Here is a 25,621-nt window from a genome sequence, read left to right as displayed (position 1 = left end):
AAAGAATTGTCCTGGGGCATTTTAGCAGGTTGGTCTCTGCAAACCAACACCCACTCCAGTTTGTAAAGAAGAAGGGTGTGGGACTGGACGACGCTTTACTTGATATGCTTCATAGAATCTACTGCCATTTAGAGTCAGCTGGTGCAATCCAACCACATATTTTAACCCAACATTTTTTTATTGTTAAATGACACCACGGTTGCATAGGTTTTGGACTACCTCACATCTGGACCCCAGCATGTAGGGCTTGGTGGTAACGTATCCAATACCATTGTGACCAACACAGATTTCCCCTAAGGAACTGTTTTGTCCCCGTTTTTATTCACCCACCTTGTATACCTCAGACTGCAGGTTGAGCCCAGCAGCTGGCTGTCACCTGCCAACTTTCTGATGATTCTGCTCTTATTGGCTTCACCCACAAAGTCAATCACAAAGCTTACCAACAGAACATAGATGACATTGTCATGTGGTGTAATGAGAACCATTTAATTTTAGAAGACCAAGGAGCTTATTACTGATTAGAAAGAAACAAGGTTGCTGTGACCAGTGTCTTGATTAAAGATGAGGCCAGTCAGGTGGCTTCCTCTTACAAGTATCTCAGTGTCCCTGTAAATAATAAACTGGACTGGAAAAAGAACACCAGTGCCATACAAGTGCCCAGTCCAGACTATTTTTCCTCAGGAAGCTCAGGTCCTTTAATATCAGCAAGTCACTCCGGCATGTATTCTAGCTAGCATCTCGTTTTGTGCTGTTGTTTGCTTGGGTGTGGATTAAGCTCAGAGGGGTGGAATAAGATCAATAAATGATCAGGAGGGCAGGATCCATTATTGGCGTGACCCCTGACTCTCTTGACGTGGTCCTGGAACAATGGATGGGCAGGAAGCGCAAGAGTGTCTTACAAAATGTGGACCATCCAATGTACAGTGTTTTTGTGAGCTGAAGAGCTCCTCTGAGAGATTCAGGACTTTCTTTAAGATTTTTTTTTAATTAACATTGTTGCTGGCTGTCACTGTTAATTGATGTGATGACGATATGTTGTTGATGACTTAGACTGTGATCCAACTAAGTACTGTGGAATGATGCTAGCCATGAATGTTGAATATGTTATGGTGCAGCCATATTGATGTTTCCAGTATTTATTATTTATGGTGCTGTGCTCTCTTATTTTGTGCTGCCTTGAGATGTGTATGTCTTCTTTATTATCATCCCACTTGTTGTCTTACATGTATGGTGACACTCAGCTTCCCTCTTGAGGGATTAATATAGTAAATCGATATCTGAATACTTCTCCCAGTGGTCTTATGTAAATGCAAATTGTTATCCTGATGACAGGCTACCACCGATGGACCAGTTCACCTGGATTGATCACTCCCTCCCGAGAGAAAATGAGGGAGGGGTGAAAACGGTGCATTCTGGGTTGAAATAAGATGCGGGCAGCGTCCGCGAGTGAAAAACGCCGTCACCAGGGTGGAGGCCTCACTCCAGCCAATCAGATCGCGGCTGCGATGTGGAGGGCGGGGCAGAGACGCACGCTGTCCTTCCATAAATGAACGAAAGATTGTACAGCTGCCAGCTTCAAACGCTTCTAAACACAATAAACCAACTGCGCTGAGAGACGGTAAGAGTTAAATTCATTTATGATAGTGTTGTGTCGTCAGTGTTTACTGCTAATATAACCTGTGTACTGTAGCAGGTGAGAGGGACACTGACGCTGCTGTGCGCTTGCATGCTAATCTCGCCTGAGCTTCTCCTTCTTCAGGACAAATCCATCCTGAGAGGCTGTATGAATGGACTTTATTTGCCATGGTTGTGTAAAAACCTGACAACTTGAGCTGAATGGAAGGAATAATGTTTGGTACTATATATGTATGTATGTATACAGAAATAGTTCCTTCACTAGCAGCAGTAAACCAAAGCAGCTGCATCTTTTACAATAATGTTTCTCAGTTATGTATGTCGTGCCAGCACCCTTTTGTTAACTGATGCTCACAGACATTGTATCCATGTCATTAACCCACATTACTGAGGTCTCTATAAATGAACTAAGTGAAATATAGAACAGTGAGTCAATATGCATCTGAGGGAGGGTTTGTCCTCCAGTTCTCCAGATGACTTCCTATTTCATGAGGCCTCCCATCCAGTAAATTGGAGAAGGTGCCAGCCTCATTTAGCCTCTCATTTGTAAATCATGTAAATCATCATTCCAAAAAGCAAATCGGTAGACTCATAACTATAGCAGGTGACTGTTTCTATAGGCAAATGGTTGTGACTTATTTTTTTATTTTTTTTGGTCTCTTTTGCAGTCATAAATCGCCATCATGAGTGAGAAGAAGGCAGTGATCAAGAATGCTGACATGTCAGATGACATGCAGCAGGATGCTGTGGACTGTGCCATGCAGGCTATGGAAAAATACAACATCGAGAAGGATATTGCTGCTTATGTCAAAAAGGTAGATTGGCTTAAGATTTAATCCATAGAAATGTGTTCAGTCATTATCTACTCGCCCTCATGCTGACAGGAAGTCTGGTGAAGTTTCGTAGTCCGCAAAACCGTTCTGGAGCTTCAAAGCAAAACGGTGTTGCAGCATCCTCCTAAACAACTGAAGTAGATGGGGACTTGGTTTTAAAACTGACGTGGCTCCATACAGCTTGTTTGGTGTAATCCAAGTCTCAGAACACCATGAGATCCCAAACTGATTTGAAAAGACTATTTACAGCCTCCTTTTGTGGTAAACAGGTTCATCCTCATCAGATGGAATGTGTGCTAACGATTTTATCGTAGCAGCTACAGTAAAGATTTCTGCTTTAAAAATGGGTGTAAAGTCTTTATTCAAATCGATTTGGGATCTCGAGACTTCCCGGGATTTAAGCCGGATGAGTTGTATGAAGCCATTTTCTTTTTTTTCTTTTTTTTTGTTTTAAAACGAGTCCCCATCTACTTCAGCTGTTCAGGAGAATGCTTCAACACTGATTTGCAGTGAAGCTACAGAAATGTATTGCGGACCACACAACAATAACTACTCTCCATTGGCATGAGGCTGAGTAGATCAGAACTGAATTTAAATTTGTGCAAACTGTTCCTTAATGGCCTTTTTATATCTATTGCGTGTTAATTATTATTGTCCCCTGCAGGAGTTTGACAAGAAGTACAACCCCACATGGCACTGCATTGTTGGGAGGAACTTCGGCAGCTATGTGACGCACGAGACGAAGCATTTCATCTACTTCTACCTGGGCCAAGTGGCCATTCTGCTTTTCAAGTCAGGCTGAATTCCAAACATTCCCTCCAAAAACTACTTTTAATTCAGCCATTAATTCTTTGTGCCACGCTGTACATTCGCTGCCATCTCTCTGCAGACATGCTTTCCTCCTGGTTTCCTGCTTGCTTCAGTCGGTTATTGTTTACCACCTACAACACTACCACCATGGGTGGATGGCGCTTTAGTCATGCCTGGACTGGAGGTGCTGTTCATAAAGAATGTAAAACTAATCCCCCATGCCTGCTCTGAGTCAACATTTGCACATCTGACAGACTCGCCACGCCTCATAATTTCTGGATGTTGGTTTTTTTGCTGTGCGTTGATGCGCGGATCTTGTACATTGTTTCATATGTTGTATAATAACTTATTTTCCATTGAATTAAAATGAGCAACAGACAGTTTTTGTTGAAATGCCTTTAATTTTCAGTGTTGACTGAGATTGAATAAATATGCCAAGACTGTTGCTTACACTTAATAAAGAATATCACCTGCTAAGAGATGTAAGGTTTTGTACATGCTTGAAACATTCCTGTTTTCACTTCACTTGTGAATATTTACAATGTTACTGTTTATCTCTGGACTGTAATTTAGTGTGCAGTTTGGTATTGTGATATTTTCAACATGTTCAGCACAAAACAACTTTGAAACAGTAAACTGGTTCAAAATGTGTCTGCTGTGTATGTGTGACTTTGCTTCACTTGTATTCAATAATCAAATGTTGTGACATCTTGTTGGGCTAGGGAGTGTATTTGTCTCCTGACTATTGATCATAAAATTGCGAATTATGATACACAACTGTGTTTGTTAAAGCTACAAAGAGAGAAGGGTCAGGAAAACAGTTTCCAGATGCAGGTAACACTGCTATATCAAAACAGGCTGATGTAGGTACTTAAAAGGGTGATAGTGTTTCTGCTTGTGGCCACAAAATAAAAGCAAAACCACTCTATGCACTCTACGTGCTGAGTAGACTCAACTTTTGGAATGAAAGGGCACTCTTCATTTTAAAAGACCTGTGTCTTCAGTATCTCAATGCTCAGCAGATGTTCACCAGTGTCAGGGGTAATGTCTACACCTGTGGAAATCCACCACCAGCTCTTTGGTCTGTGGTAACAAGGTAAAAAAAAACCCAGCTGAGACCGATAAGCAGCGTCCTGTGAGATTCTTATACTAGATCAACATGAAGTGAAAAATGTAGTCAGCACAATTATGATAAATTATCATAAAGTTTAGCTGTGAAAAGAAGCAGGTGTTGAGTGCATGCAGGTAACAACAACTCACATATGGTATTATACACCATTATTTCCTTTTTGTTTGAAAAAAAACAAAACAAAAACTTTTGTACCTTCCCACTTCCTTGTTGAATCTGATCATTCAGGTAAAATGGCAGCTTGTGGCAATGAATTAATGTTTTCTGTGCTGTTGTACCTAGTAAAAAAAGGTCAGATACTTAAGCAGAGTCTGAGTTGAGGTTGAGGATGATGTTTTGGCCCTCAGGCCTTCTTCAAGATCATGACTGATCAGTCTTGATATGTCATCTAATTAAAGAAAACTGCATATGAAGCCAGAGTGTGTGAAACTTTTTTCACTTTCTAGTCTGTTGTTAGTGATCAGCTTCTCATTTAAGTGCTTGGTATGTGTAACCTCTCCATGATAGAGGCGATTTGTCTAAACAACAATATGGGTCTGCTTTTGGCAATTAGTTCACTTCAATTGGTTTTTGTTTCAACCTCATATTATCATCGTATCATATTGCTTATTAGATACAATGTATGGTAGTTTGCTGGTCATCTGTTTTTGAGGGAGACTTATATCGGCATCTCGTTCACACTGTAGGGGGCAGTAATGAGCCAAACATCTGCATGTCGAGCTTGAAATAAAGACCGAAAACCACAAAGCAAGTGAAATACTTCCGAGTCCAAAAATATGGCGGCTCAGACCGGGTTGTCAGCACCGGCCCTTGTGAGCCGTAGCGATGTCCCTGTTTTCCGTCCGGTGGCTCTTTCCGCGGAGGCCGCCCCGTTCGCTCCGCTCGGGACGGACGGTTGGCGGCTCGGCTCACCGTCCGACGCCGAGAAACAGTTCTCCCGCTGCGCAGCAAGACTCAGAGCCCTGAGAGCAGACTCGGGCCAGCTGAGAGAGGAGCTCAACCTGCTGTTCGACCAGCTCCTGTCCGAAAACTACAACCGAACCTTTGAGCCCAACATCAACATCCGAGCGGAGGTAACAAATACTCGCGTTGGTCTTGTTTTGACGTCTGTGTTTAACGTACCGGTCGATGCTGGAAGCTCAGAAAAGCCTCTGAAGTTTAGTCCAAGTTGCTGCCAGAGTTGACATGAAGAAACTAGACCTACGTATGAGGATGTGCCTGAGTAAAATTGCTTGAAAATTGGTGACATGATAATAAAATGCTCACTAGTACCAGTATCTCTTGATGCCTTAAAGCAAAAAGTAAATGTAAGCTAATTAAATCAGGTAGTTTTGTTTTGTCTCTAGTAGATAAATGTTGTTCCTCATACACCTTATCAACCAGTGAGCAGCCGCACTAAACGTCATGGCAGCCACCCAGTGCCCTAGCAACCACGCAGAACACCCTAGCAACCACGCAGAACACCCTAGCAACCACGCAGAGCACCCTAGCAACCGTTGAGTTGTTAACCTTAAATCAAGCTATCCAGCGCCCCATCAGTATGTTATAGAGCATTGTCTTACCAACTATTTAGCAACACAACAAAATGTTTGTTCTGTCAGCAAGCACACCTAAAATGACTTCAGAAAAGCTAGCCTTTCCTCTTTGTGTCCTCGCTAAATCAACAAACATGATATCCGGTATTGATTTGTTGCAATGAAGGACATTCTTGGATGTGCTGAGCCTCTTACTTTCCTTTTCAGGATGTGTGCAGTCTGCTGAGACACACCAGCGGTCTTGTGCCGCTGAGTCAAGAACATTTAGTCATCAAACTGTGCCAGCTTGTACATCATCTACTCAATCAGCTCAAGGTAACAGCTAGCCTTTAGCAACAGTGGCGCTTATACTACACATGTACTTGTGTGCTGACCATGACTGTGCATGTCAATGTGCTGTACTTTTTCAACCAAGCGGGCAATGTCAGGTTTTTCTTACGTCTGTTCTTTCTAAAGGTAATAATGGATGAGCAGACATTGGACGTGTTGGTGAACTATACTGCCGGTGCACTCAAAGTGTGCAGTACGTGGACGCACTCAGATGTCCTCCTGGCACTCTCCACAATAGTGTATGGCAATGGACCTCAGTGCCACCAGGTACGTATTTGTACAAACTTTGTGAAAGTTTGTTGTGTGATGTAATAACTGTTAGTGAATGTTTACGTTGAGTTATTTTCTTAATCATAGCACCTCAGCCACTTGCTGGGTGAAGACGGAGTCCTACTGCTGTACAGTTCTCCTACTCAGCCAAATATGGAGCTCCGTCGTGTTGCTCTTACCTGTATGGCCAACATCTGTCTCAGGTAGGCTTGTAGCCATTTTACTGTGCAGTAGTTGTATTTCTATTCTGATTTCTCAGCAGTGTTTTAAATCTTTAAGTTAGGGTTCACAGCTCCCAATCCCAAAGCCAGAATGAATTGTTGTTTCTCTCCAGGATGCCTGGTCAGCCACCTTTGGATGATCAGTACAGAAGTGTATCTTTCAGTGTCTTTCTGAAAACACTGCAGTCACCAAAGCCTCCCAACACTGATGAGCTCTTCTACTGCATGGTATGTAAAATCGCTGTGTTGTGGATAAGAAATTTAGTTGGAAAAATACATGTAATCATAGTTGACCCTTGTCTGCTCTTGTGTCCTTGGTGCAGGTTGTCCAGGCAGCACTGAAGGGGCTTCAGTGTTGTCTCTCAGGCGGGAAGTGGAAATTTGGTGGAGCAGAGGAGCTTGGGTCTGTTCTGGCCTCACTTAAGGTAAAAAAAAAAGTAACATTTGCATATTTTTGTATTGATTTAGCATCATTTATCATTTGTCACTTATCTCACACAAGCATTACATGGCAGTTTAAATTTGTACATGTTTTCTGCAGAGGCTCATGTTCCAGGGAGCTCCAGGTGTGAATGTCGAGTGGCCAGCTGTGCTTTACCCAGCTCCTCTTCCTCAGTACGAGGGTCTCTCCACACCAAAACCAGCTGAAGCATCAAAACCCTCTGAGACACAGAAGGATGCCACTGTTTCAGGCAAAAACTCCGGGGTAAGAAAAACCTTTATTATTATTATTGGTATATGCAGCGGTGTATGAAGTGGTAAATTCATGAGAAAAAAACTCAAAAAGTTACGTGAATACTTTAATATTCCCGAAGATTGTAAGGTCAGAACTTTGCAAGAAATAACACAGAAATTCTCTGAGATTCAAGTCACAAATGTATGAGAAAAAACTTTTGTTTTGTTTGTGTCTATTCTCTGAATATTACCCCCTTCCCCTGCCACTGTATTTTTTAAATTTTCATAAATTTTTTTTACCTACTTTGGCCTTAATACGCTGTTGTAGGTATAAATTCTAGCAAGGTCTGCTTTAAAGTCAGCAATGAAAAACAGATTTTTGGTTGAAATGTTTTTTATGTCTCCTCAGAATAAAAAGAGGAAATCCAGAGGGAAGGGGAAGAAGACGAGCACTGAGGAGAGCAGAGGGGATGATGGAGAGGAAGATGACAGAGAAGCAGTGCCTGTACTTCAGAAAGGAGGGGGAAGAGATGGAGGCCAGGTTGAGGCAGAGTCCAAACTCTCTGCTCCGTCTCTCTACCCCTCCTGGAAAAGAACCAGTTCTGACTCTGAGTTTTCCGACCCAGAAGGCAGCGTGCAGTGCAAATTAAGGTACAGAGAGACAAGGTTGATGCCTCTTGAAGCTTAAGAGGTCTTCAAATAGCACTCGCATGCTACATTCACTCTGACTTTTGTTCTCTCAGGCTTTACCATGGTCGTGTGCGTCAGGGAGCGCTGCACTGTCTGCTAGCGGTGGTGAAAGGTGTAGAGAAGAGAACTCTGTATGGGTACTGGTCCTCCTTCATCCCTGACTCTCCCCCTATTGGGGGACCGCCACCTCTCACTCTCCTGACAATCATACTGAAAGACCCCTCACCAAAGGTACAACATGGCCCTGCTTGTGTTACAGTTCTGTTCTTCTGTGCCTCTGTTACAGTACAGCATCCGTCTCTTTCCTGTCCCTCCAGGTGCGTGCGTGTGCGCTTCAGGTGTTGTCGGGCCTGCTGGATGGCTCCCGTCAGTTCCTGGCTGTAGCGGAGGACACGGCGTCTCCTCGTACATCTTACACCCCTTTCTCCTTCTTGCTCGCCACTGCTGTCAGAGAGCTGCACCGCGCTCTCAGTCTGGCTCTGCTGGCGGAGACCTCCCCTCAGACACTCACACAGGTCATAAAGGTAAGAATACATGGGCTTGATGACACTTACCCTCTGAAAGTTTTCACCTCTGTGTGTATTGCTACTGCAGCCATGTTTGCTTTTACATATTTCTATGCACATTTGAAGTACAGCTTATCTCTACCTTCCTTGTCTGTTAGTGTCTGGCCTACCTGGTAGCAAACGCTCCCTACCACCGTCTCAGACCTGGTCTGCTCAGCCCGCTCTGGAAGCAGATGCGTCCCTATGTGCGCCACAGAGGTCTGTATTCATCGGTGCACTGCACAAAGTTTAAAGAGCACACTTTCATACACCATGCTGCTTTCAATACAACTGCTCTCTGTCTTTAGATGTGAACGTTCGTGTGTCAGTCCTGACTCTTTATGGGGCTCTGGTGACGACTCAGGCTCCTCTCCCTGAGGTGCAGCTCCTCCTCCGACAGCCAGAGGGCAGCAGCAACGCTGGCTCATTCACGCCAAAGGACTCAGCCCTCAGCTGGAGACAAAGAGATGGTGTGTCCTCGCCCTCTCGCACGCCAGTCACAGCCTCCCCCCGCGGACCCCGCACACCAGCGGAAGAGGACAGTTCCCCACCATGGCTGCTGCAGCTGTGTGTGTCACTAGTGACTCAGCCCAGAGAGGACCAATCAGACAGTGAGGGGGTGGGGACAGGAGGAGGCCTCGCTTTAGAGCCATCCCCTGTTCGACTAGAGGCTTTACAGGTGAGAGATAATTGGTGAGACAGAGAAAAGACAAGAGACATTCCTGAAGATGTTTTTTTTTAATTGGTCCTGTGTGTTTCAGGTCATGTCCCACCTGGTGCGTGGCTACTTCTCTCTTGCCCAGGCATGTCTGTGTGAGATTGGGCAGGTTAGCGCTCGTTGCCTTGGGGAGACTGACCCCTCCATACAACTGCATGGAGCAAAGGTAAAACCTTCAAGTCTCTCTGACTCCATCTGTAAGTCACTTCTCTGCCAAGTTGTTCAAGCCTCGGCTTTACATTTGTGACTGCATTCTCCATGGTTGTGACGTTATCGGGATGTTAAGAACTGTCCAGACAGATATAAAACCCTGGCAGAATACCCCAAATCTGTGGTAGTTTCACTAAAATGGTTGTCTCCAGGAACACATTCTGCCAGGATGACATACACACAGAATCACAAGTTGTAAACAATATCAGTCAATGCTGTCCCAGCTGGTAAATATTTTAAAAAGACATAGGCAACAATCAGGTCATGATCTGTGCACTGATATCTATGTCTGATATCTGTTTTTATTTAGTTACTGGAGGAGTTGGGGACGGGAATAATCCAGCAGTACAGAGCAGAGAACAACGTGCCTGAGAGCTCGAGGGTCCCCATGAGCCAAGTAAGTACAAACTGCCTTTATATTGTATAAACGACAGTGGAAACCTCTTCTACTAATCATGTCTCTCCTGGTCAAATTGGTTATATCCGTTCCCAGTTTGCGAGATTCCCTTTGGTCCTTGTGCAGTGTCTGCACTCATCAGTGCCTTTGAACAGTATATAAACCAAATGAGAGAGGAAAAACTAAACATGATATATTAATGAGTTTTAATTTCATGTATGGTGCATGGTGTAGGTGGTGCTGTTTTGGTCAGAGGTCTTGAGTGGTCCTCTGAACCGAGCGCTGCAGAACGAACAACATCCCACGCTGCAGACGAGCGCCTGTGACACGCTCTCCTCCATCCTGCCGCAGGCCTTCGCACAGCTGCCGGTGAGTTCCCCTTTAATTGGACACAAGTTAATACTAACCTCCATGAAGCGCCACATCTGACATTCAGTGTTGTTTTAAAGGACAAGACTCAGCTGATGTGCATCACCGTGCTGCTGGGGCTGACCTACAGCGAAAACTATCTGGTGAAGACCGCAGCTGTCAGAGCTTTGGGAGTCTACATACTGTTCCCCTGTCTGAGAGAGGTAGGACAAATTAAATACTGAGCTACATGTTTCTGAACCACAAGGACCTGTTTTACAGGTTGTGATATTTTTCTCTCTCTCTTTTCAGGATGTGATGTTCGTGGCGGACACAGCCAACACCATTCTTGCTGCCCTCGATGATCGATCTCCAAACGTCCGCGCCAAGGCAGCCTGGTCCCTGGGCAACCTCACAGACACACTTATTGTTAATATGTAAGAAAACACAGATACACAAAGTGCTGAGTGAATGCTTTAGAAATCACCGAATGCATCTTTATAACAGTACAATAAAGAAATCAAAATTTAAAAACATTAAAGCCTATTTATCTTTCAAAATAAAAGACAATAAAAGGGTTTTTAAGAATAAGATTTTTTTTTTTAGCTAACTGATTTAAATAAAACCAGTCTAATATACTATTCAAGGTTTATAGTCTGGTGTTTGAGATTTTATTGTATTTCTGTTTGTCTCCTGTCTCTTTATCAGGGAGAGTGTAGGTGTGGACTTCCAAGAAGAGTTATCGGACATGCTGCTGCTCAAGATGTTGCAGGCAGCCACCCGAGCATCGGCTGACAAAGACAGAGTGAGAGCATTCACACTTTTACACACAGCAGCAAAGCACAAACGTTCAGATTTGTTAACTTTTGCAATATTTTGTTGTGCTATGAAGTAATTTAAAAATAAATCTGTTTGGGGCCGAGGCAACAGCTGAATCTATAAGGATGTGTAACATGCGAACAAGGAGTCTCTTCTGTTTTTGATTGGCTCCCATCTCTCTGAACTTGTTTCCTCTCTTCAACCCCCTCCAGGTGAAGTCTAACGCCGTGCGAGCACTCGGGAATCTGCTTCATTTCCTGCGTCAGAGTCAGCTGAGCCGGGCTGTGTTCCAACGACCACTGGAAGACGCGGTCCGTGCTCTGGTTAAAACTGTCCAATCAGACGCCACTATGAAGGTCCGGTGGAATGCCTGTTACGCATTGGGAAATGCTTTCAGAAACCCTGCCTTGTCACTCGGTAAGCATTCACCTGTGTTTGCCCTTGGTATGAATTGGTTAGCCCGGCTCTGTGACAATTCTTCCAACCAGGATTTAAGGAGTAGTTCGATATTTTGGGAAATATGCTTATTTGCTTTCTTGTCAAAAGTTAGAGAAGAAGATGAACACCAATCACACAATTCTTAATTAAATATAAAACTACAGCCATAAGATGGCTGGCTTAATGCCAAACTGGGGATACAAGTAGTAGCTTTAGTGGTTCCTTTAGTTTTCCTTTGGACAGAATCAGGCTAGCTATTTTCTCCTGCTTCCAGTTTTTATGCTAAGCTAAACTAGCTTCCTGCTGGTGTGAGAATGAGAGTGGTATGTTCTTATTCAACTTTCTCCAAAAAGGGGGATGAGCTTATATCACCCTCAGTTTTTATTATTTTAATTTGATATTTTTCCTTCTCAGATTCAGCCCCGTGGTCTGGTGACGCATTCTCCTCCCTCTGCCATGTTGTCACTTCCTGTAAGAACTTCAAGGTGCGGATCAAATCTGCCGCTGCCCTGGCAGTCCCCAGCCACCGTGGTTGCTACGGGGACACGGAGCGGTTCAGCTGCGTGTGGCATTCGCTGGCTAAAGCACTGGAGAACAGCGAAGACACAAATGACTTCTTAGAGTACCGCTACAGCGCCAGCCTGCGACACACGCTCTCACAAGCTCTCCTACACCTGCTCAGCGTCAGCCAGCCGCAGGACATGCCCGCCCTTGGGGCGTCACTGGCTGGGGAGGAGGGAAGGGGCATCAAAGAGCATTTGATCAAATATGTCAGAGCGGAGGACGGAGGAGGAGAAGGGGAGCAGGGAGATAAAGAAGCAGGGGGGGACAGTTCTACTCCTCAGCAGAGAGTTGGAGGTCTGCAGCAGACTCTGATCAGACTGAAGGAGTTGAAGGCTGAAGCAGAGGAAGAGAGGGGTAACGAGCTGGTGGTTCAGTTTCTGGAGGATTTGCTGAAGTCCTGTGAAGAGCCATAAAGAGTCCTTAATTTCCAGGTGCCGCTCTGAGTTTCATAAAACTGTCTCAGATCACGAAGGCTGAAATTCTCAGGTTGGACAGATCAGAGGAGAAACGTCCAACCACAAACTAAGTGGTCACTGAGGGTAAAGATTATGTAACAAGGAGCCATCAGACTGTGACTTTTTTATGTTCATTTCAGGACATTGTGAAGTTTGTGCCTTTATATCGTTGTATCACTTTTATGGACCAAAGGTGCAGTCAGCGATTCTAATCCAATCTAATCTAAACTTTATGGCAAATTCAGTGCATATCTTGGAAACAAATAACTGGGCTTAGACAGAGCCACACAACACTACTCCAGCCAATCAACAACAGGGGAACCAGTCGCACTCAGATGACGACCTCCTCCTCTGCTTCTGTCGGATACTCTCTCTAATTATAAAAAAAATGGAGATGCACCTTACCAACTTGGTATGAAAATATTTCACTTGCTACAGCAAACCTCACATTGTTTACCTTGGACTTACAAATCTTTGCCTGTATAATTGTACTTATTTAATTTACCCTTGAACAGCGGACGCTTGATGAAATTAGTAGTGAAATTATGTTTTGAGAACAAATTATTGGTTCATTATAGACTGAGATTATGGGTGATCATTTGTTGTTCATTGACTTTCAATGGAATCATGTTGTGTTGACTTTCAATGGAATCATGATGTGTTGACAGGAACATACAGTATTATGTTACTGTTAAAGAGGATTTGTTGTCCAAAAAATGTTTTATTCATTGCTTTAATTATGTGGGAGGTTGTTTGAACATCAGTTTGATTATTTTATTTGTCTTTTCAATACATCTGCCATATTGAGATACATACAGAAAGTATTCAGAAATGGCAACTGTATTCATTTTAAATTAAATCTACAACACAATAAGAGTGAATACTTTCCAACGCCACTGTATAATCAGTATTCAATTGTAAACACAGCAATGATGGCACTAACTGGACTGACAGACTGGACATCTGTGGAGCACATTAGATGTTCAAAACAATAAATACAGCGATTCTCTACAGTCTGGTTTCAGAGTTACTGTACACAAATGTACATACAGTAGCAGGTGATGTCTGATGAATCTCTTATCTGCTCTGTCCTGCAACATGCTGTTTTCCTGAAGTTGACCTTAGATTAAAACACTGATGAAGTCTGGAAGTAACAACCCTGACGTCTCAAATGAACAGAAATACTGTACACTAGAGTCACGGTTGCTTTGATATAAAAATGCTCTCTAAATTTAAAAAAGGAAACCTACTTCATAAGGAGTTAAATCATTAAAATGTTAGTCTGTAAATCACATTGATATTTAAGGTGAATCTACACAACATAATTATGAACATAACTGCTTTTCTTTTGTGCATACAAGCCAGTAGCAAAGGAGTCATTAGTTAAACACTCCAAAAGCCACCAGTGACTGAAAATATTAATTTGAAGGCTTGATTACTGAGTGGGTGACAGAGGGCTTATCCTGCCCATCAAAACAGGTTTTAGGACCAAACACTGAGGTGGATGCCTGTTAAACACAAGTGTGATTATTTTTATGCGTAATGTTCACTGTTAATTTCCATTCTTGAATGCTGTAGCAAGGAAGGGAAGAGACAGATGATAAAATGTTCAGGTTTCAGCTCTGTCGGTTTTAAAAAAGTAAACAAGTTCAGGGATTAGTTCTTAATTGGCACACATTATAAAGCAGATCTGAAAATGTCATCTACATGACTAATAACACATATTTTCAGCTGTATTTCCACTTAAACCATGTGGCTGCTGGTCTGATTCTGTGATTTATAAACCTTCAAGCACTTACAAGTTGAGCCAGCAGGGGGCACCAGAGCGGAGGGCAGTGAGCAGTAACTGCTGGTGGATGATCCGGATGTTGATTAGTGGTGCCTGGATCCGGACAGACCACGCTGCTGCCGGAATGGACGCCTTCGACTTGTTTCGGAAACTCGGAGCTGGAGCTAAATTTGACTTGAAGAGGTTTGGTCAAGACGCCGCTCGGTTTAAGGTAAACTTAACAGAAGTAGCTGGTAATATATTGGGCGACAATAGCGACCGATAACAGCAATACGAGCCAGGGTTTAATGAATGTTGGCTAACCCCGATTTGTGCTAGCGTGAAGTGTGCTGATGTGTTTGTTTTTTGCCATTGAAGGGCACTTCAGTAGATGAATATGTCACACAAATATATTATACACCAATAGCAACTGTAATCCTGCCTCTTTTTGCAGGTTGTCAGGTCTCAGGGAGCTGACGCGTCCTCAGATCGTCTCTCTGCGATCGATTACTTTGGCACAGGATCAACCAATGGAGCCCAGAGCAGCTCTAACGAACCGGAGGAGGAGGAGGAGGGTGATGGAGAGGGGGAGGAGGTGGGGAGTGAAAGTGAAGACTCTGGTGCAGGAGGCAAAAGGAAGCACAAGGATGAGGAGAGAGACGTGAGGAGGAAAAAGAAGAAGACGAAAAGAAAACAGATGGAGGTGGAAGGTACAGGATGTGGCTGTTTATGGCTAACTGGTAATTTCCAGCTGTTTCAAAGTTTCCAGATGTTTGAATTTCTATGACCTGAGTAATACATGTACAAAACAGTTCAGGGATGCAATCAATGTCGATGCATCAGCTTTGTGTCAGAAAACATGTCAATGACAACACCTGTCTTGTGTGATGAGGACAGACGGGAAGTCAACCTGCTCAAAAGGTTCAAATTAAAGGTCTTCTGTTAAAGAAGAAGCAGAAATATATATCTGCTTTGGACCACTGAAAAAATAGACCATTAATCAATTAATAGTTTTTGTCAATTTTAAGTAAAAATGGCCAAAATTCTCTGGGTTCAGCTTCTGAAACATGTAAAGTAAAGGTCGATTAATTGAATTGAAAATGATAAATAGTTGCTATCCTAGTGTGATCGATCGTATCAAACACAAAGTAAATGTTGAAGAAATAGAAGGTTAGCTGTTGAACATAGCTGTAACATCTCTGTTTGTGTTAGTCCTCAATTACATTTCCACAAAAACACACTAGACCGAAACATATATCCATATAGTGATACAAAATGACTCACTGCTGTTTACCGTCTTCTCTCTGACTGAAGCTGGTGGTGGACTGCTGAAAGACACGGAGGGAAGCGGCATCACATGGACCTCCTCGTTGGACAGAAAGATCCAGAACCTGCCGGGGGACGGGAAGGAGAAATCCTCTCTGAAGAGGCTGAAGCATCTTCATCAGGAAAAGGTCATCACTGCAACATGACTCGCAGCACAAAAAAATCTTATTTGTATTCGTGACGAATGTAAAAAATGACATTTGCTGCTGGGATGTTCAGTTAAGGTAGTATCACTGATTTTATTTGATTTTAGGTGAATCGTATTCGGTCTCAACACCGTATAAATGTGCACGGCTGCGACGTACCTGACCCTGTGTGCACATTTGAGGAGCTGCAGTCTGAGTATCGCCTTAACCCGCATGTCATCCAGAACCTCAAAGACGCTGGGCTGAACTCCCCGACGCCGGTGCAGATGCAGGCGATACCGCTCATGATGCACGTGAGTACGGACACACACATGAAGTTTTTGGTAAACAGCGTACAGATAGCGGTTTTGTGAGGATTTTCTGTGTGTCTGATTCCTGGATCAGAGTCGGGAGCTGCTGGCCTGTGCTCCCACAGGATCAGGGAAGACTTTGGCTTTCTGTCTCCCGCTGCTCGCCCACCTGCAGCAGCCGGCCAACCTGGGCTTCAGAGCGGTGATCATCTCCCCGACCAGAGAGCTGGCCAGCCAGGTACACAACATGTACATGCTCAGACGCACAGAATGCTTCATGAAATACTTAAGAATGCTCTAAAATACAAAAAAATGTAAAATCCACTTTCCATTATCAAGTTTTCCTTGTTGATATCAAGAAAGGAGGGTCACTATTGAATACTGTTGGAACTGTAGCTTCAGTTATTGTTTGCTAAATGATGACACACACATCTGCATGTGTTTTGAACACATTTCAGTCAGTTTTGTTGTATTGTGTCTAGACCTACAGAGAGCTGCTCCGCCTGTCAGAGGGAGTGGGATTTAGAGTTCACATCATCGACAAAGCCTCCCTGGCAGCCAAGAAATACGGACCACAGTCAAGCAAAAAATATGGTAGGAACTGGAAAATATTTTCACAGTAAAGTACGTAAGATATATGAATTGTCTTTACCTCACTGTTACTCTCTGCATTTCTCTGTGAAGATATACTCGTCAGTACACCGAACAGACTCATCTTCCTCCTCAATCAGGATCCTCCAGCTCTCGACCTCAGCAGGTAACACTGAATCTGTTGTTGCCTTAAAGTATTTCTTTCTAAAGGGTTTCTTGTTAAAGAATAACAGCTGATCTCTGAGGCCTAAAAATGTGCTGAATACATTTCCTTGTTCATAAAACATTTAAAATCCTGCATTGTTTCGTGAGAGCAGAAAATCTGACTTAATCCCAAAGACAGCTGATTTACCAATTAATCTTTTTTACTGGTACAGGCCCCTCTCTGTCCCGGTCCATGTCTCTGTCTCGGCTCACATAAAGGCGAACATGACAAAAATCTTGAAAAAGGTGTAAAATTGATGTCTTTTGTTGGTGTTCAGTGTGGAGTGGCTGGTCGTCGATGAGTCCGATAAGCTGTTCGAGGGCGGTAAGACGGGCTTCAGGGAGCAGCTCGCCACAGTTTTCCTGGCCTGCTCTGGTTCAAAGGTGCGCAGGGCTTTCTTCAGTGCCACCTGCACGTCAGATGTCGAGCAGTGGTGCCGCCTGAACCTCGACAACCTGGTGTCTGTCAACATCGGACACAGGTATTAATCTACAAGTAGAACTCCTCACTTTGGTAGATTCATATTGTCTTTCTTTTGCATTAGAAAAATGACTTTATCACTTTCTTAGAAATACGGCGGTGGAGACAGTGGAGCAGGAGCTGCTGTTTGTTGGGACGGAGAATGGAAAACTGGTGGCCATGAGGGACATCATCAAAAAAGTGAGGACGCTTTTCAAGCTTGTGAAGAATTAATTTTGTATTCATTAATTTCTTTCATTGTCACTACTAAAGAAGGAAGTGTAGGAAAGCACATGGATGGATAAAGGCTGTATTCCTGTATTGAAAGGATGTCCTCTTCGCTGTTTTCAGGGTTTCCTGCCTCCCATGCTGGTGTTTGTGCAGTCTATAGAGCGAGCACGGGAGCTTTTCCATGAGTTGGTGTATGAGGGCATCAATGTAGACGTGATCCACGCAGACCGCACACAGCAGCAGGTCCACACTGACTCTTAATACACTGTATATTGGGTCGTTTCTGAAGTGCAACCTTGTATTTATCATCCTCGCCTGTGGCTGTTCTGTTTCAGAGGGACAACGTAGTGAACAGTTTTCGCTCTGGTAAGATTTGGGTATTGATCTGCACGGCTCTGCTCGCCAGAGGAATCGACTTCAAAGGAGTCAACCTCGTGCTGAACTACGACTTCCCCACCAGCTCTGTGGAGTACATCCACCGAATTGGTCAGTTTTAATGTATAATTATCAAGATATAATATCATTTTACAATAAAATCACTGATTTACTGGTTAGTCGACTGACAAAAAAATAAATTAATATTTTAATATTCACAAATTGGAATATTTGCTTATATAGATCATTTTAAGTGTGAATCAAATACATTTGGTCTGGTTTTGGACAGAATTTGGCGTCTGACTCTTGCAGCTTGAATTTAACATGTCATTATTTGATTTGATTTCACTTCATGATAAAAATATATTCTTTTGAAATGTGTCTTGCATCCCAAGACATACACAGTTTTACATCAACAACAAAACAAATACTACAACATATATATTACATCAGACATTACGACAAAGTGGCTGCAGTGCATCAGTCATCATGTTTGAACCTGTGTAGTCTGATGTACTCCTCTCTTCCTCCCTGTTCGCTCACCTGTTCCCTCATGTATCCTCCTGTTTGCTGTTCCTCAGGTCGCACTGGTAGAGCTGGACATCAGGGGAAGGCCATCACCTTCTTCACAGAAAATGACAAACCACTGCTGCGCAGGTACGTGGATACATGAAACTAACAAACACGCAAACAGGCTTACTTTTTAATTACTAAACTACTTTGTGTTTGCGACTTGACAAAAGTAGTGTGTTTACATGAAGGTCCAGCTGTAGTCATCAGAGAATTAGCACAAGGACAAACATGACATCACTGCACTGATGGTAATGGGAGGCTGTGTCTGGACACTTAGTCTTGCAAGATCCCAAGATTTTAAAGGTGTTATGTTAACATCTTGATATGTTGACATGCTTTAATGTTCACCAAAACACATTATTTTTTCTCAAACTGTCCATTGCTGCAGCACCTCTGTCACCTTCTGTCTGAATGCTCTGTTTTAGCTCCTGTCTCTTCAAGTACTTCCAACCGCAGTCAACAAGACATGACACTATCTTAGTTTTTCAGTTATTTATTTATTATTTTACAATTGATCTTTTTCATCTGAATATATCTCTTTTTCTAACAGCATCGCTAATGTCATAAAACAAGCTGGCTGTCCTGTACCTGACTACATGGTTGGCTTCAAGAAGATACACAGGTAAATGAGATGTATAATAAAAAACAAAAGCATTTAAAGACATTTTTCATTTCGTAATTGTCTTCATTTCAGCTTCAATGTCACAGTTGTAACAGTCGCCTGTATTTGGTTCTTTTTTGTACAGCAAAGTGAAGCGGAGACTTGAGAAGAAACCTCCCAAACGAAGCACCATTTGCACAACTCCTCGCTTCTTAATGAAAAAGAAAGGAAATGCACCAAATAGAGGACAGAAAGGAGAAAAGCAGGCAGCGAGTGGAGAGCAGAAAGGATCTGAAACAGCAGTGAAGCAGCAGAAAGGAGAGAAGAGCACAAAAGGACAGGGGCTGAAGAAAAGTAGTAAAACACAGAAAGGAGGAGGAACAGAAAAACACAAGAAGGCGTCACAGAAGACGGGATCAAATTCCTCTGGAGCCAAGTTTAAAAAGTAAGGAAGGTGTGTGTGTGTGTGTGTGTGTGTGTGTGTGTGTGTGTGTGTGTGTGTGTGTGTTAGAGAGAGATTTCTTCTTAATGGATAGACTTTCCTGCACATTTAATGTCCAAAAACTCATATTCATTCAGGTATTATTAATTGATTAGTTTAGTTTTTTGTAACAGAAGAGCTGACTTTTATGTGACTTTTTTCATCTCCCTGAAAACTCTCATTTTTTGGCAGAATATAAAACATTTCCAGTGTTTAGTTTTGTTTCTGTGGGTTTTACATGTATGATATAAAGTAAGCAGGTGGCTTAGAGTTATACATGCTCACTTATAGAAATGATCACACTGATTAATCAATAACGTTGTCTGTAAAAAAACAAAACAAAAAAAAAACTGCCATCTTCTCTCACAAATCCTCTGCTGTAAAATACAATGTCTCCTTTTTCTCTCCACCAGGAAAAAGGTGAAGAAAAACAAGCCACAAGAGGAATAGAGAGTGGTGCAAGCAGAACGATATGAAAGATGGACGTGGATTTTTTTTTCTTTTGTTGTTTTTACATCTTGCTGTCTTATTCACTGCTAATTTTCACATTTGTGCTTTGTATTATCAGAGTATAAAATAAACTGGTTTATATATATATTTGGGTTATTTTGTTCCTATTTCTGTTACATTCGCTCACAGGCACCGTATGACACTGAGAATACTTTTAACATTCTTCAGGAAAAATAAAAGGTGTAGTAGAGTGACTGAGCGTCGAACTAACAGCTACACCCAAGAACATTAAAAGATAAGCCTAATAACAACTTTCCACATATTTTCAGTATAAATATAACTAACTGAAAGCATTAAGTTGTTGGAGGGAATGGGAAACAAGTTTTCTTAAAATGTTTAATATCCATGTATAGCAAGAGTAACATTCAGACTCTGAAACTATAACATCTTTGTATGTAGGCTTAATGGAAGCTGCTGCTTACTAACAGCTGGAACTGGGCTAACCAACAGCATAATATCTTTATGCAGAGTGGTACATGGTTTAGAGCAATTCAGGTGTGGAAAAGGTGAAACACATGACAGTTTTAGTTCACAGGGGCAACAAAGATTTTGTGAACCTATAGCAGCAAGAACAGTCCTCAACTTTCAACAACTTACATTTAATGCTAATCATATTTTAGCAATATAATCCTGGGTTCACTCTCTAAAGGGTTTTTAAAAATTAAGGAAATCTGAAGTGAAGAAAGCTAATTGATGGGAAGTTAGCTAGCTCAGTAAGCTGTTTGTCCATCAAACAAGCAAACAAAACCCCCCAAATAATACACTGTGTGCGTGTGCAGTACTATATCTTAAATATATATATATATATATATATATATATATATATATATATATATATATATATATATATATACATATAAACTTTAATAGCTTTTTTATTTTGACATAGCTCAATGTGGTGCCAACCAAAAAAATCTTCTAAATTCTTACATAACATTATAGTGTGTTTTCATCTCATACTTGCGGAAGCCCTAAAGGGCCATGCATTCATACATTTTATTTCCTCTGTTTTCCCGTGATAACGAGTTATTTCATTTGTTTTCTCGAGATCTTGAGTTATTATGTTGAAATAACAACTGCCATTTTCCTGAGATAACGGGATAATTTTCTTGAGATCTCGAGATAACAAAACTTTGTTTTCCCGAGATAACGAAACTTTGTTTTCCCGAGATAACAATATAATTAATTCGAGAGCTTGAGAAAACTACGGAAGCCCTAAAGGGCCATGCATTCATACATTTTATTTCCTCCGTTTTCCCGTGATAACGAGTTAATTTCATTTGTTTTCTCGAGATCTCGAGTTAATATCTCGAAATAACAACTGCCGTTTTCCCGAGATAACAGGATAATTAATTCGATCTTGAGAAAATAAAACGATAGTGTAGTATATTAAATCATTGCAGGAAACATCATTCAGTGTAGCAATGTAAGAGGAGCAGGAGCATATCGATCACCGCATCACATATCTTTTCAATCAAGGCCTGACACAGGCAGAAATAGCATTATGCCTTGCTATTACAGATAATATACACATTAGTGTGCGTAATCTAAAAAGACGGTTAGCAAGGCTTCTGCTATATCGGTGGCGCAATCTATGTGAGCCTGATGTCGTCATTAACTACATAGCTGACCAGCTACGAGGTCCCGGGCGTCTCCATAATCTCAGGCCTATCATATCACGTCATTATCTCGAGATCTTGAATTAATTATATCAATATCTCGGGAAAACAAAGTTTTGTTATCTCGAGATCTCGAGAAAATTATCCTGTTATCTCGGGAAAACGGCAGTTGTTATTTCAAGATAATAACTCGAGATCTCGAGAAAACAAATTAAATTAACTTGTTATCAGGGGAAATGGAGGAAATAAAATGTATGAATGCATGGCCATTTAGGGCTTCCGTACATACTTAAGAGAAATGAATGCACCCTGAACAGAAAAAAGGTCGGCCCACCACCTGAAATAAAACAATATCACTGCAAATTATACAGATAGTTTGCCAAATAGTCGATATGTGACTATTTTGTAATAGACGAGGTAACAAACACTAGGTTCAGGAATGTGACCCATCTGCTGTCAGGCAGTGAGGGTGGACTTTTTAACTCTCGCGATACATCTGCGGTGAGATCTCGCCCATGCATTATACTGCAGGAAACCCCGTCCAATCTTCCTTTCTCAACATGGCACCGAAGGTGAAGAAGGAAGGTTCGTCAATCTTACAATTTTCAATGAATTATTCGCCCAGTTTACAGAAATAATACCTCTGATGTTCATCAGATGTACCCGTAATGTAAAGATAAACACACAGAAGTTAAAATAATCTCACTGTGTTGCTGTGAACTGTCTAAATATGTAGATAACGTGGACCGTGAGTCCGGCATGTAACGTTATGCTGGAACGTGATGCTAAGCTAGTGTTAGCCTGGTAGAAGCGGACTGAAATGTTGTCTATTTAAAACTATTATTCTGCCTGATGTCCTGATACGTAGTCTAATACGGGCGCGGCTAGTTACCATTAGGTGTTAGGTGTGCATTTAGATGCTGCGGAAAACGTTTGTGGATTAGCTGTTTGGTGATAATGTTAGCACTAGCTACAACTCAGCGGTACTGGGAACGTTTCTTTAGCTACACGTGAAAGTTAGCACTGTAAGTTGCAGATGTATCATCAAGAAGGTACGCACAATGCCGGAATCTGCTGCCATTTCGATAGCTGTAGATATAACTAGGGTAACTCACTGGGAATACGAGGGCTATTTGACGTTTTTCAGTGTGACAGCCGGTTTTCTCGTTAACTGGTGAGGCAGCTAGTCGAGACTGTCACCATATGCACGGAAGTTGGTGTGTGTGTATTTTGGTTGCTAGTAACTAACTTGATTTTAAAACAGCCATAACCTAATGTGCTTAAGTGCTCTGGTTACACTACTTTGTCCTTTTTGAGAAACACAAGTAGAGGTGATTTTAATGTATCAGTTTGTAACTGTAGCTTTTCTGTTTTATAAAGGGAATATCAAGATTTGGTCAGCTACAAGTATTGTTGATGGATTTATTTAAGTTAAATAAATTGTGTCAAATATTTGCAGGAGAGTGATGATGACCCAAAGTTTTTTTTTTTTAGCCTTGCTACCAACTTGAGGAGCATCAACAACTGACCAAGTCTAATAATGATATTTCTGTTTTAGCGGTCCCTGCCAAGACTGAGGCCAAGTCAAAGGCCCTGAAGGCCAAGAAGGCTGTGCTCAAGGGCGTTCACAGTCAGAGGAAGAAGAAGATGAGGACTTCTCCCACCTTCCGTCGCCCTAAAACCCTCCGTCTCCGCAGACAGCCCAAGTATCCTCGTAAGAGTGCTCCTCGCAGGAACAAGTGAGTTAAAACGACAGTCTTCTGCCTTTTTAAAATGCAGTTATAACCTGGTGCACATGATGTTTAATGCGATCAAAGTATGAAAAAACATGATTCCAGATTTTAAACGACTGATGCACCCCACTAAAACATTATGCATGTTTGTAGTGGCAAACAATAAGCAAAGGCGTATGATCAGGGAAGTGTGAGATGCGTAGCCTAATGAATTTTTTCCCCTGTAGGTTGGATCACTATGCCATCATCAAGTTCCCCTTGACAACAGAGTCCGCCATGAAGAAGATTGAGGACAACAACACACTCGTGTTCATCGTGGATGTCAAGGCAAACAAGCACCAGATCAAACACGCTGTCAAGAAGCTGTACGACATCGACGTCGCCAAAGTCAACACTCTCATCAGGTAGTCCTTACCCAAGCTGAACTGAGGGCTAGTTTTATGTTGTCTTGTTGAAGGCTGAATTGAATGAGTGTACCATCTTGTGCACTCTTTTAATGTACTGTTCATAATTCAAGACAGATTATTGGTATATTTGCTATATAATAATCCCATCCAACTTTGGAGTTTGTTTCATGAAATGGAGTAAACTGCCACTTGTAAGACTTAATGTCCTTCTAGATAGACGTTACATGTGGAGTAATGACCATTTGAACAGTCTACTAGGGATGCGCCACATTTTAGCCACAAAATATTTAAAATCAACACATTCGGTATTCAGCCGAATGAGTGAAAAGGCCGAAGTTTTTGACCGAATGTGTGTGAGAACATAATGTGCCCATGGAGTATTATAATACATCCATGAATGTGCCTACTGATAACAAAGAGAGCGGCAACTCAAACTGGGCTTTGGATAAAAGCAGGGGTGGGGGGATCAATCCAAAAATATCGATACTACGTACTCCTTTTGTAAATCGATTGGATCGGTACAAAGGGATCAGCCTCACGTTTCTACGTTGTGCTCATTTATCTATATTCAGCAAGTAGAGCTGTCAAAAAACGATTCAATTTTCTAAGTGCACTGTGTACATTTGTTTATGCCCTTGATGTCTTTTGTCTAAAACTTGTTTCAGATTATTTCTTGCTCTTATTCTTTTGTAATTTAATTTTGCTATGTAAAAAGCATAAATTGCAAGCAAAATTGATTTTAACTTATGCGATGGTACAGTTTAGCAAATCGGGGAAAAAATTACCAGTAGGTCATGGTAGCCTATTCAGCCAAGTATTTCCTTATGTTCAGCTTTGGCCAAGAATTTTCATTTCGGTGCATCCCTACAGTCTCACTGTCAATATAGATTATACTTACCATCTTCTTTTTATTTGATCTTGTTTTTCTTCTGACCCGTGTTCAGGCCTGACGGTGAGAAGAAGGCGTACGTTCGTCTCGCACCAGATTACGATGCGTTGGATGTTGCAAACAAGGTGAGTGTCAAGTCATCTAACAGGGTGAAGCTTTTTGGTTTTGAAAGCCTTCAGTTCAACAAAATTGTTGTATTTGCTTTCAAAAGTTATCAATCCTGTGCAAATGATGTAAAATTTTAAGTAGTCTGAATGTTTGTGATGCATTCAAAGGAACCACTGATGCCAGACATGCAGGTACAGCTGTTGTCACTCTGTTGATGTATGTGATGTAATTCATGTCCTTTTCTTCTCTACAGATTGGCATCATCTAAACTGGCAGAGACTTGTGGAAGAATAAATATTTGTATAAACCAAAGCGGTTAAGTGTCCTTGTGTGTTTTGTGAGTATCTTGTCTTTATTCATGGATACACTCACTAAATTAGGTTTTTCATGCTTTTGTCACCATTGAGTTATTCACAAATGGCAATTATAGGACATGCAAGACTGAATTCACAACTTGGTCCAAGAACCTTTTTTAAAGCAACAAAATAACTTCATGGAGAAAAATGTAAGTGTTGAAGGATTACCACATTATGATGCTCGGACTTGGAGAAAGAAGCTAGTATGTTTAGCAAGTCATCAAACTTCTAATATGCTAATGTTGCCATCTTGGAGTATTTTTACTGCTGAAGTTACTGATGTAAGTTAGGCCCTAGTAACAAGAAAAAAAACTGATGCATGTTCCCACAG

The 25,621-nt window shown here is 41.9% G+C and overlaps 4 protein-coding genes and 2 non-coding genes across 6 annotated transcripts; all 6 read left to right on the top strand.

Moving 5' to 3' along the window:
• The first annotated feature begins 1,511 nt into the window (after positions 1-1,511).
• dynll2b (dynein, light chain, LC8-type 2b) lies at positions 1,512-3,929 on the top strand. Its single transcript, XM_073479309.1, has 3 exons — positions 1,512-1,618; positions 2,304-2,450; positions 3,133-3,929. Exons 2-3 carry the CDS (start codon positions 2,319-2,321, stop codon positions 3,268-3,270), a joined length of 270 nt encoding a protein of 89 aa, XP_073335410.1. The 5' UTR covers positions 1,512-1,618; positions 2,304-2,318; the 3' UTR covers positions 3,271-3,929.
• Positions 3,930-5,183: 1,254 nt separating this feature from the next.
• heatr6 (HEAT repeat containing 6) lies at positions 5,184-13,635 on the top strand. The gene is made up of 20 exons (XM_073478764.1): positions 5,184-5,480; positions 6,150-6,257; positions 6,399-6,539; positions 6,630-6,745; positions 6,877-6,991; positions 7,087-7,188; positions 7,305-7,469; positions 7,848-8,089; positions 8,182-8,359; positions 8,446-8,652; positions 8,793-8,892; positions 8,982-9,352; positions 9,435-9,557; positions 9,912-9,998; positions 10,233-10,367; positions 10,448-10,570; positions 10,659-10,783; positions 11,055-11,151; positions 11,378-11,582; positions 12,018-13,635. The coding sequence occupies exons 1-20, from the start codon at positions 5,184-5,186 to the stop codon at positions 12,578-12,580; spliced, it is 3,600 nt and encodes a 1,199-aa protein (XP_073334865.1). The 3' UTR covers positions 12,581-13,635.
• An 893-nt stretch (positions 13,636-14,528) lies between these two features.
• ddx52 (DEAD (Asp-Glu-Ala-Asp) box polypeptide 52) lies at positions 14,529-20,266 on the top strand. Its single transcript, XM_073478747.1, has 15 exons — positions 14,529-14,622; positions 14,845-15,100; positions 15,705-15,844; positions 15,970-16,155; positions 16,247-16,390; positions 16,635-16,746; positions 16,837-16,909; positions 17,226-17,429; positions 17,518-17,608; positions 17,759-17,881; positions 17,974-18,124; positions 18,595-18,670; positions 19,137-19,208; positions 19,333-19,632; positions 20,082-20,266. Exons 1-15 carry the CDS (start codon positions 14,536-14,538, stop codon positions 20,116-20,118), a joined length of 2,052 nt encoding a protein of 683 aa, XP_073334848.1. The 5' UTR covers positions 14,529-14,535; the 3' UTR covers positions 20,119-20,266.
• A 2,058-nt stretch (positions 20,267-22,324) lies between these two features.
• Positions 22,325-25,246, top strand: rpl23a (ribosomal protein L23a). Its single transcript, XM_073479909.1, has 5 exons — positions 22,325-22,382; positions 23,356-23,536; positions 23,758-23,934; positions 24,882-24,951; positions 25,188-25,246. Exons 1-5 carry the CDS (start codon positions 22,358-22,360, stop codon positions 25,200-25,202), a joined length of 468 nt encoding a protein of 155 aa, XP_073336010.1. The 5' UTR covers positions 22,325-22,357; the 3' UTR covers positions 25,203-25,246.
• Positions 23,586-23,656, top strand: LOC141007773 (small nucleolar RNA Z17). The gene has a single exon (XR_012180033.1). It is a non-coding gene; the product is annotated as a small nucleolar RNA Z17 (small nucleolar RNA).
• On the top strand, positions 25,049-25,116 carry LOC141007772 (small nucleolar RNA SNORD42). Its single transcript, XR_012180032.1, has one exon. It is a non-coding gene; the product is annotated as a small nucleolar RNA SNORD42 (small nucleolar RNA).
• Positions 25,247-25,621: the final 375 nt, after the last annotated feature.

This window comes from Pagrus major, chromosome 13, assembly GCF_040436345.1.
Source record: "Pagrus major chromosome 13, Pma_NU_1.0".
Taxonomy (NCBI): Eukaryota; Metazoa; Chordata; class Actinopteri; order Spariformes; family Sparidae; genus Pagrus; species Pagrus major.
Note: the sequence above shows the minus strand (reverse complement) of the source record. Positions and strands in the feature narration are given on the sequence as shown.

Excerpts from the sequence above, each read along its gene's own strand:
- ddx52 (XM_073478747.1), top strand. The coding sequence starts at position 14,536 with ATGGACGCCTTCGACTTGTTTCGGAAACTCGGAGCTGGAGCTAAATTT. Across the intron at positions 15,845-15,969 it reads AGCATCTTCATCAGGAAAAG|GTGAATCGTATTCGGTCTCA; the intron begins GTCATCACTGCA and ends ATTTGATTTTAG. Across the intron at positions 18,125-18,594 it reads GGAGTACATCCACCGAATTG|GTCGCACTGGTAGAGCTGGA; the intron begins GTCAGTTTTAAT and ends GCTGTTCCTCAG.
- rpl23a (XM_073479909.1), top strand. The coding sequence starts at position 22,358 with ATGGCACCGAAGGTGAAGAAGGAAG. Across the intron at positions 23,537-23,757 it reads AGTGCTCCTCGCAGGAACAA|GTTGGATCACTATGCCATCA; the intron begins GTGAGTTAAAAC and ends TTTCCCCTGTAG. Across the intron at positions 23,935-24,881 it reads AAAGTCAACACTCTCATCAG|GCCTGACGGTGAGAAGAAGG; the intron begins GTAGTCCTTACC and ends ACCCGTGTTCAG.
- dynll2b (XM_073479309.1), top strand. The coding sequence starts at position 2,319 with ATGAGTGAGAAGAAGGCAGTGATCAAGAATGCTGACATGTCAGATGAC. Across the intron at positions 2,451-3,132 it reads TTGCTGCTTATGTCAAAAAG|GAGTTTGACAAGAAGTACAA; the intron begins GTAGATTGGCTT and ends TGTCCCCTGCAG.
- heatr6 (XM_073478764.1), top strand. The coding sequence starts at position 5,184 with ATGGCGGCTCAGACCGGGTTGTCAGCACCGGCCCTTGTGAGCCGTAGC. Across the intron at positions 8,090-8,181 it reads AGCGTGCAGTGCAAATTAAG|GCTTTACCATGGTCGTGTGC; the intron begins GTACAGAGAGAC and ends TTGTTCTCTCAG. Across the intron at positions 9,999-10,232 it reads CGAGGGTCCCCATGAGCCAA|GTGGTGCTGTTTTGGTCAGA; the intron begins GTAAGTACAAAC and ends TGCATGGTGTAG.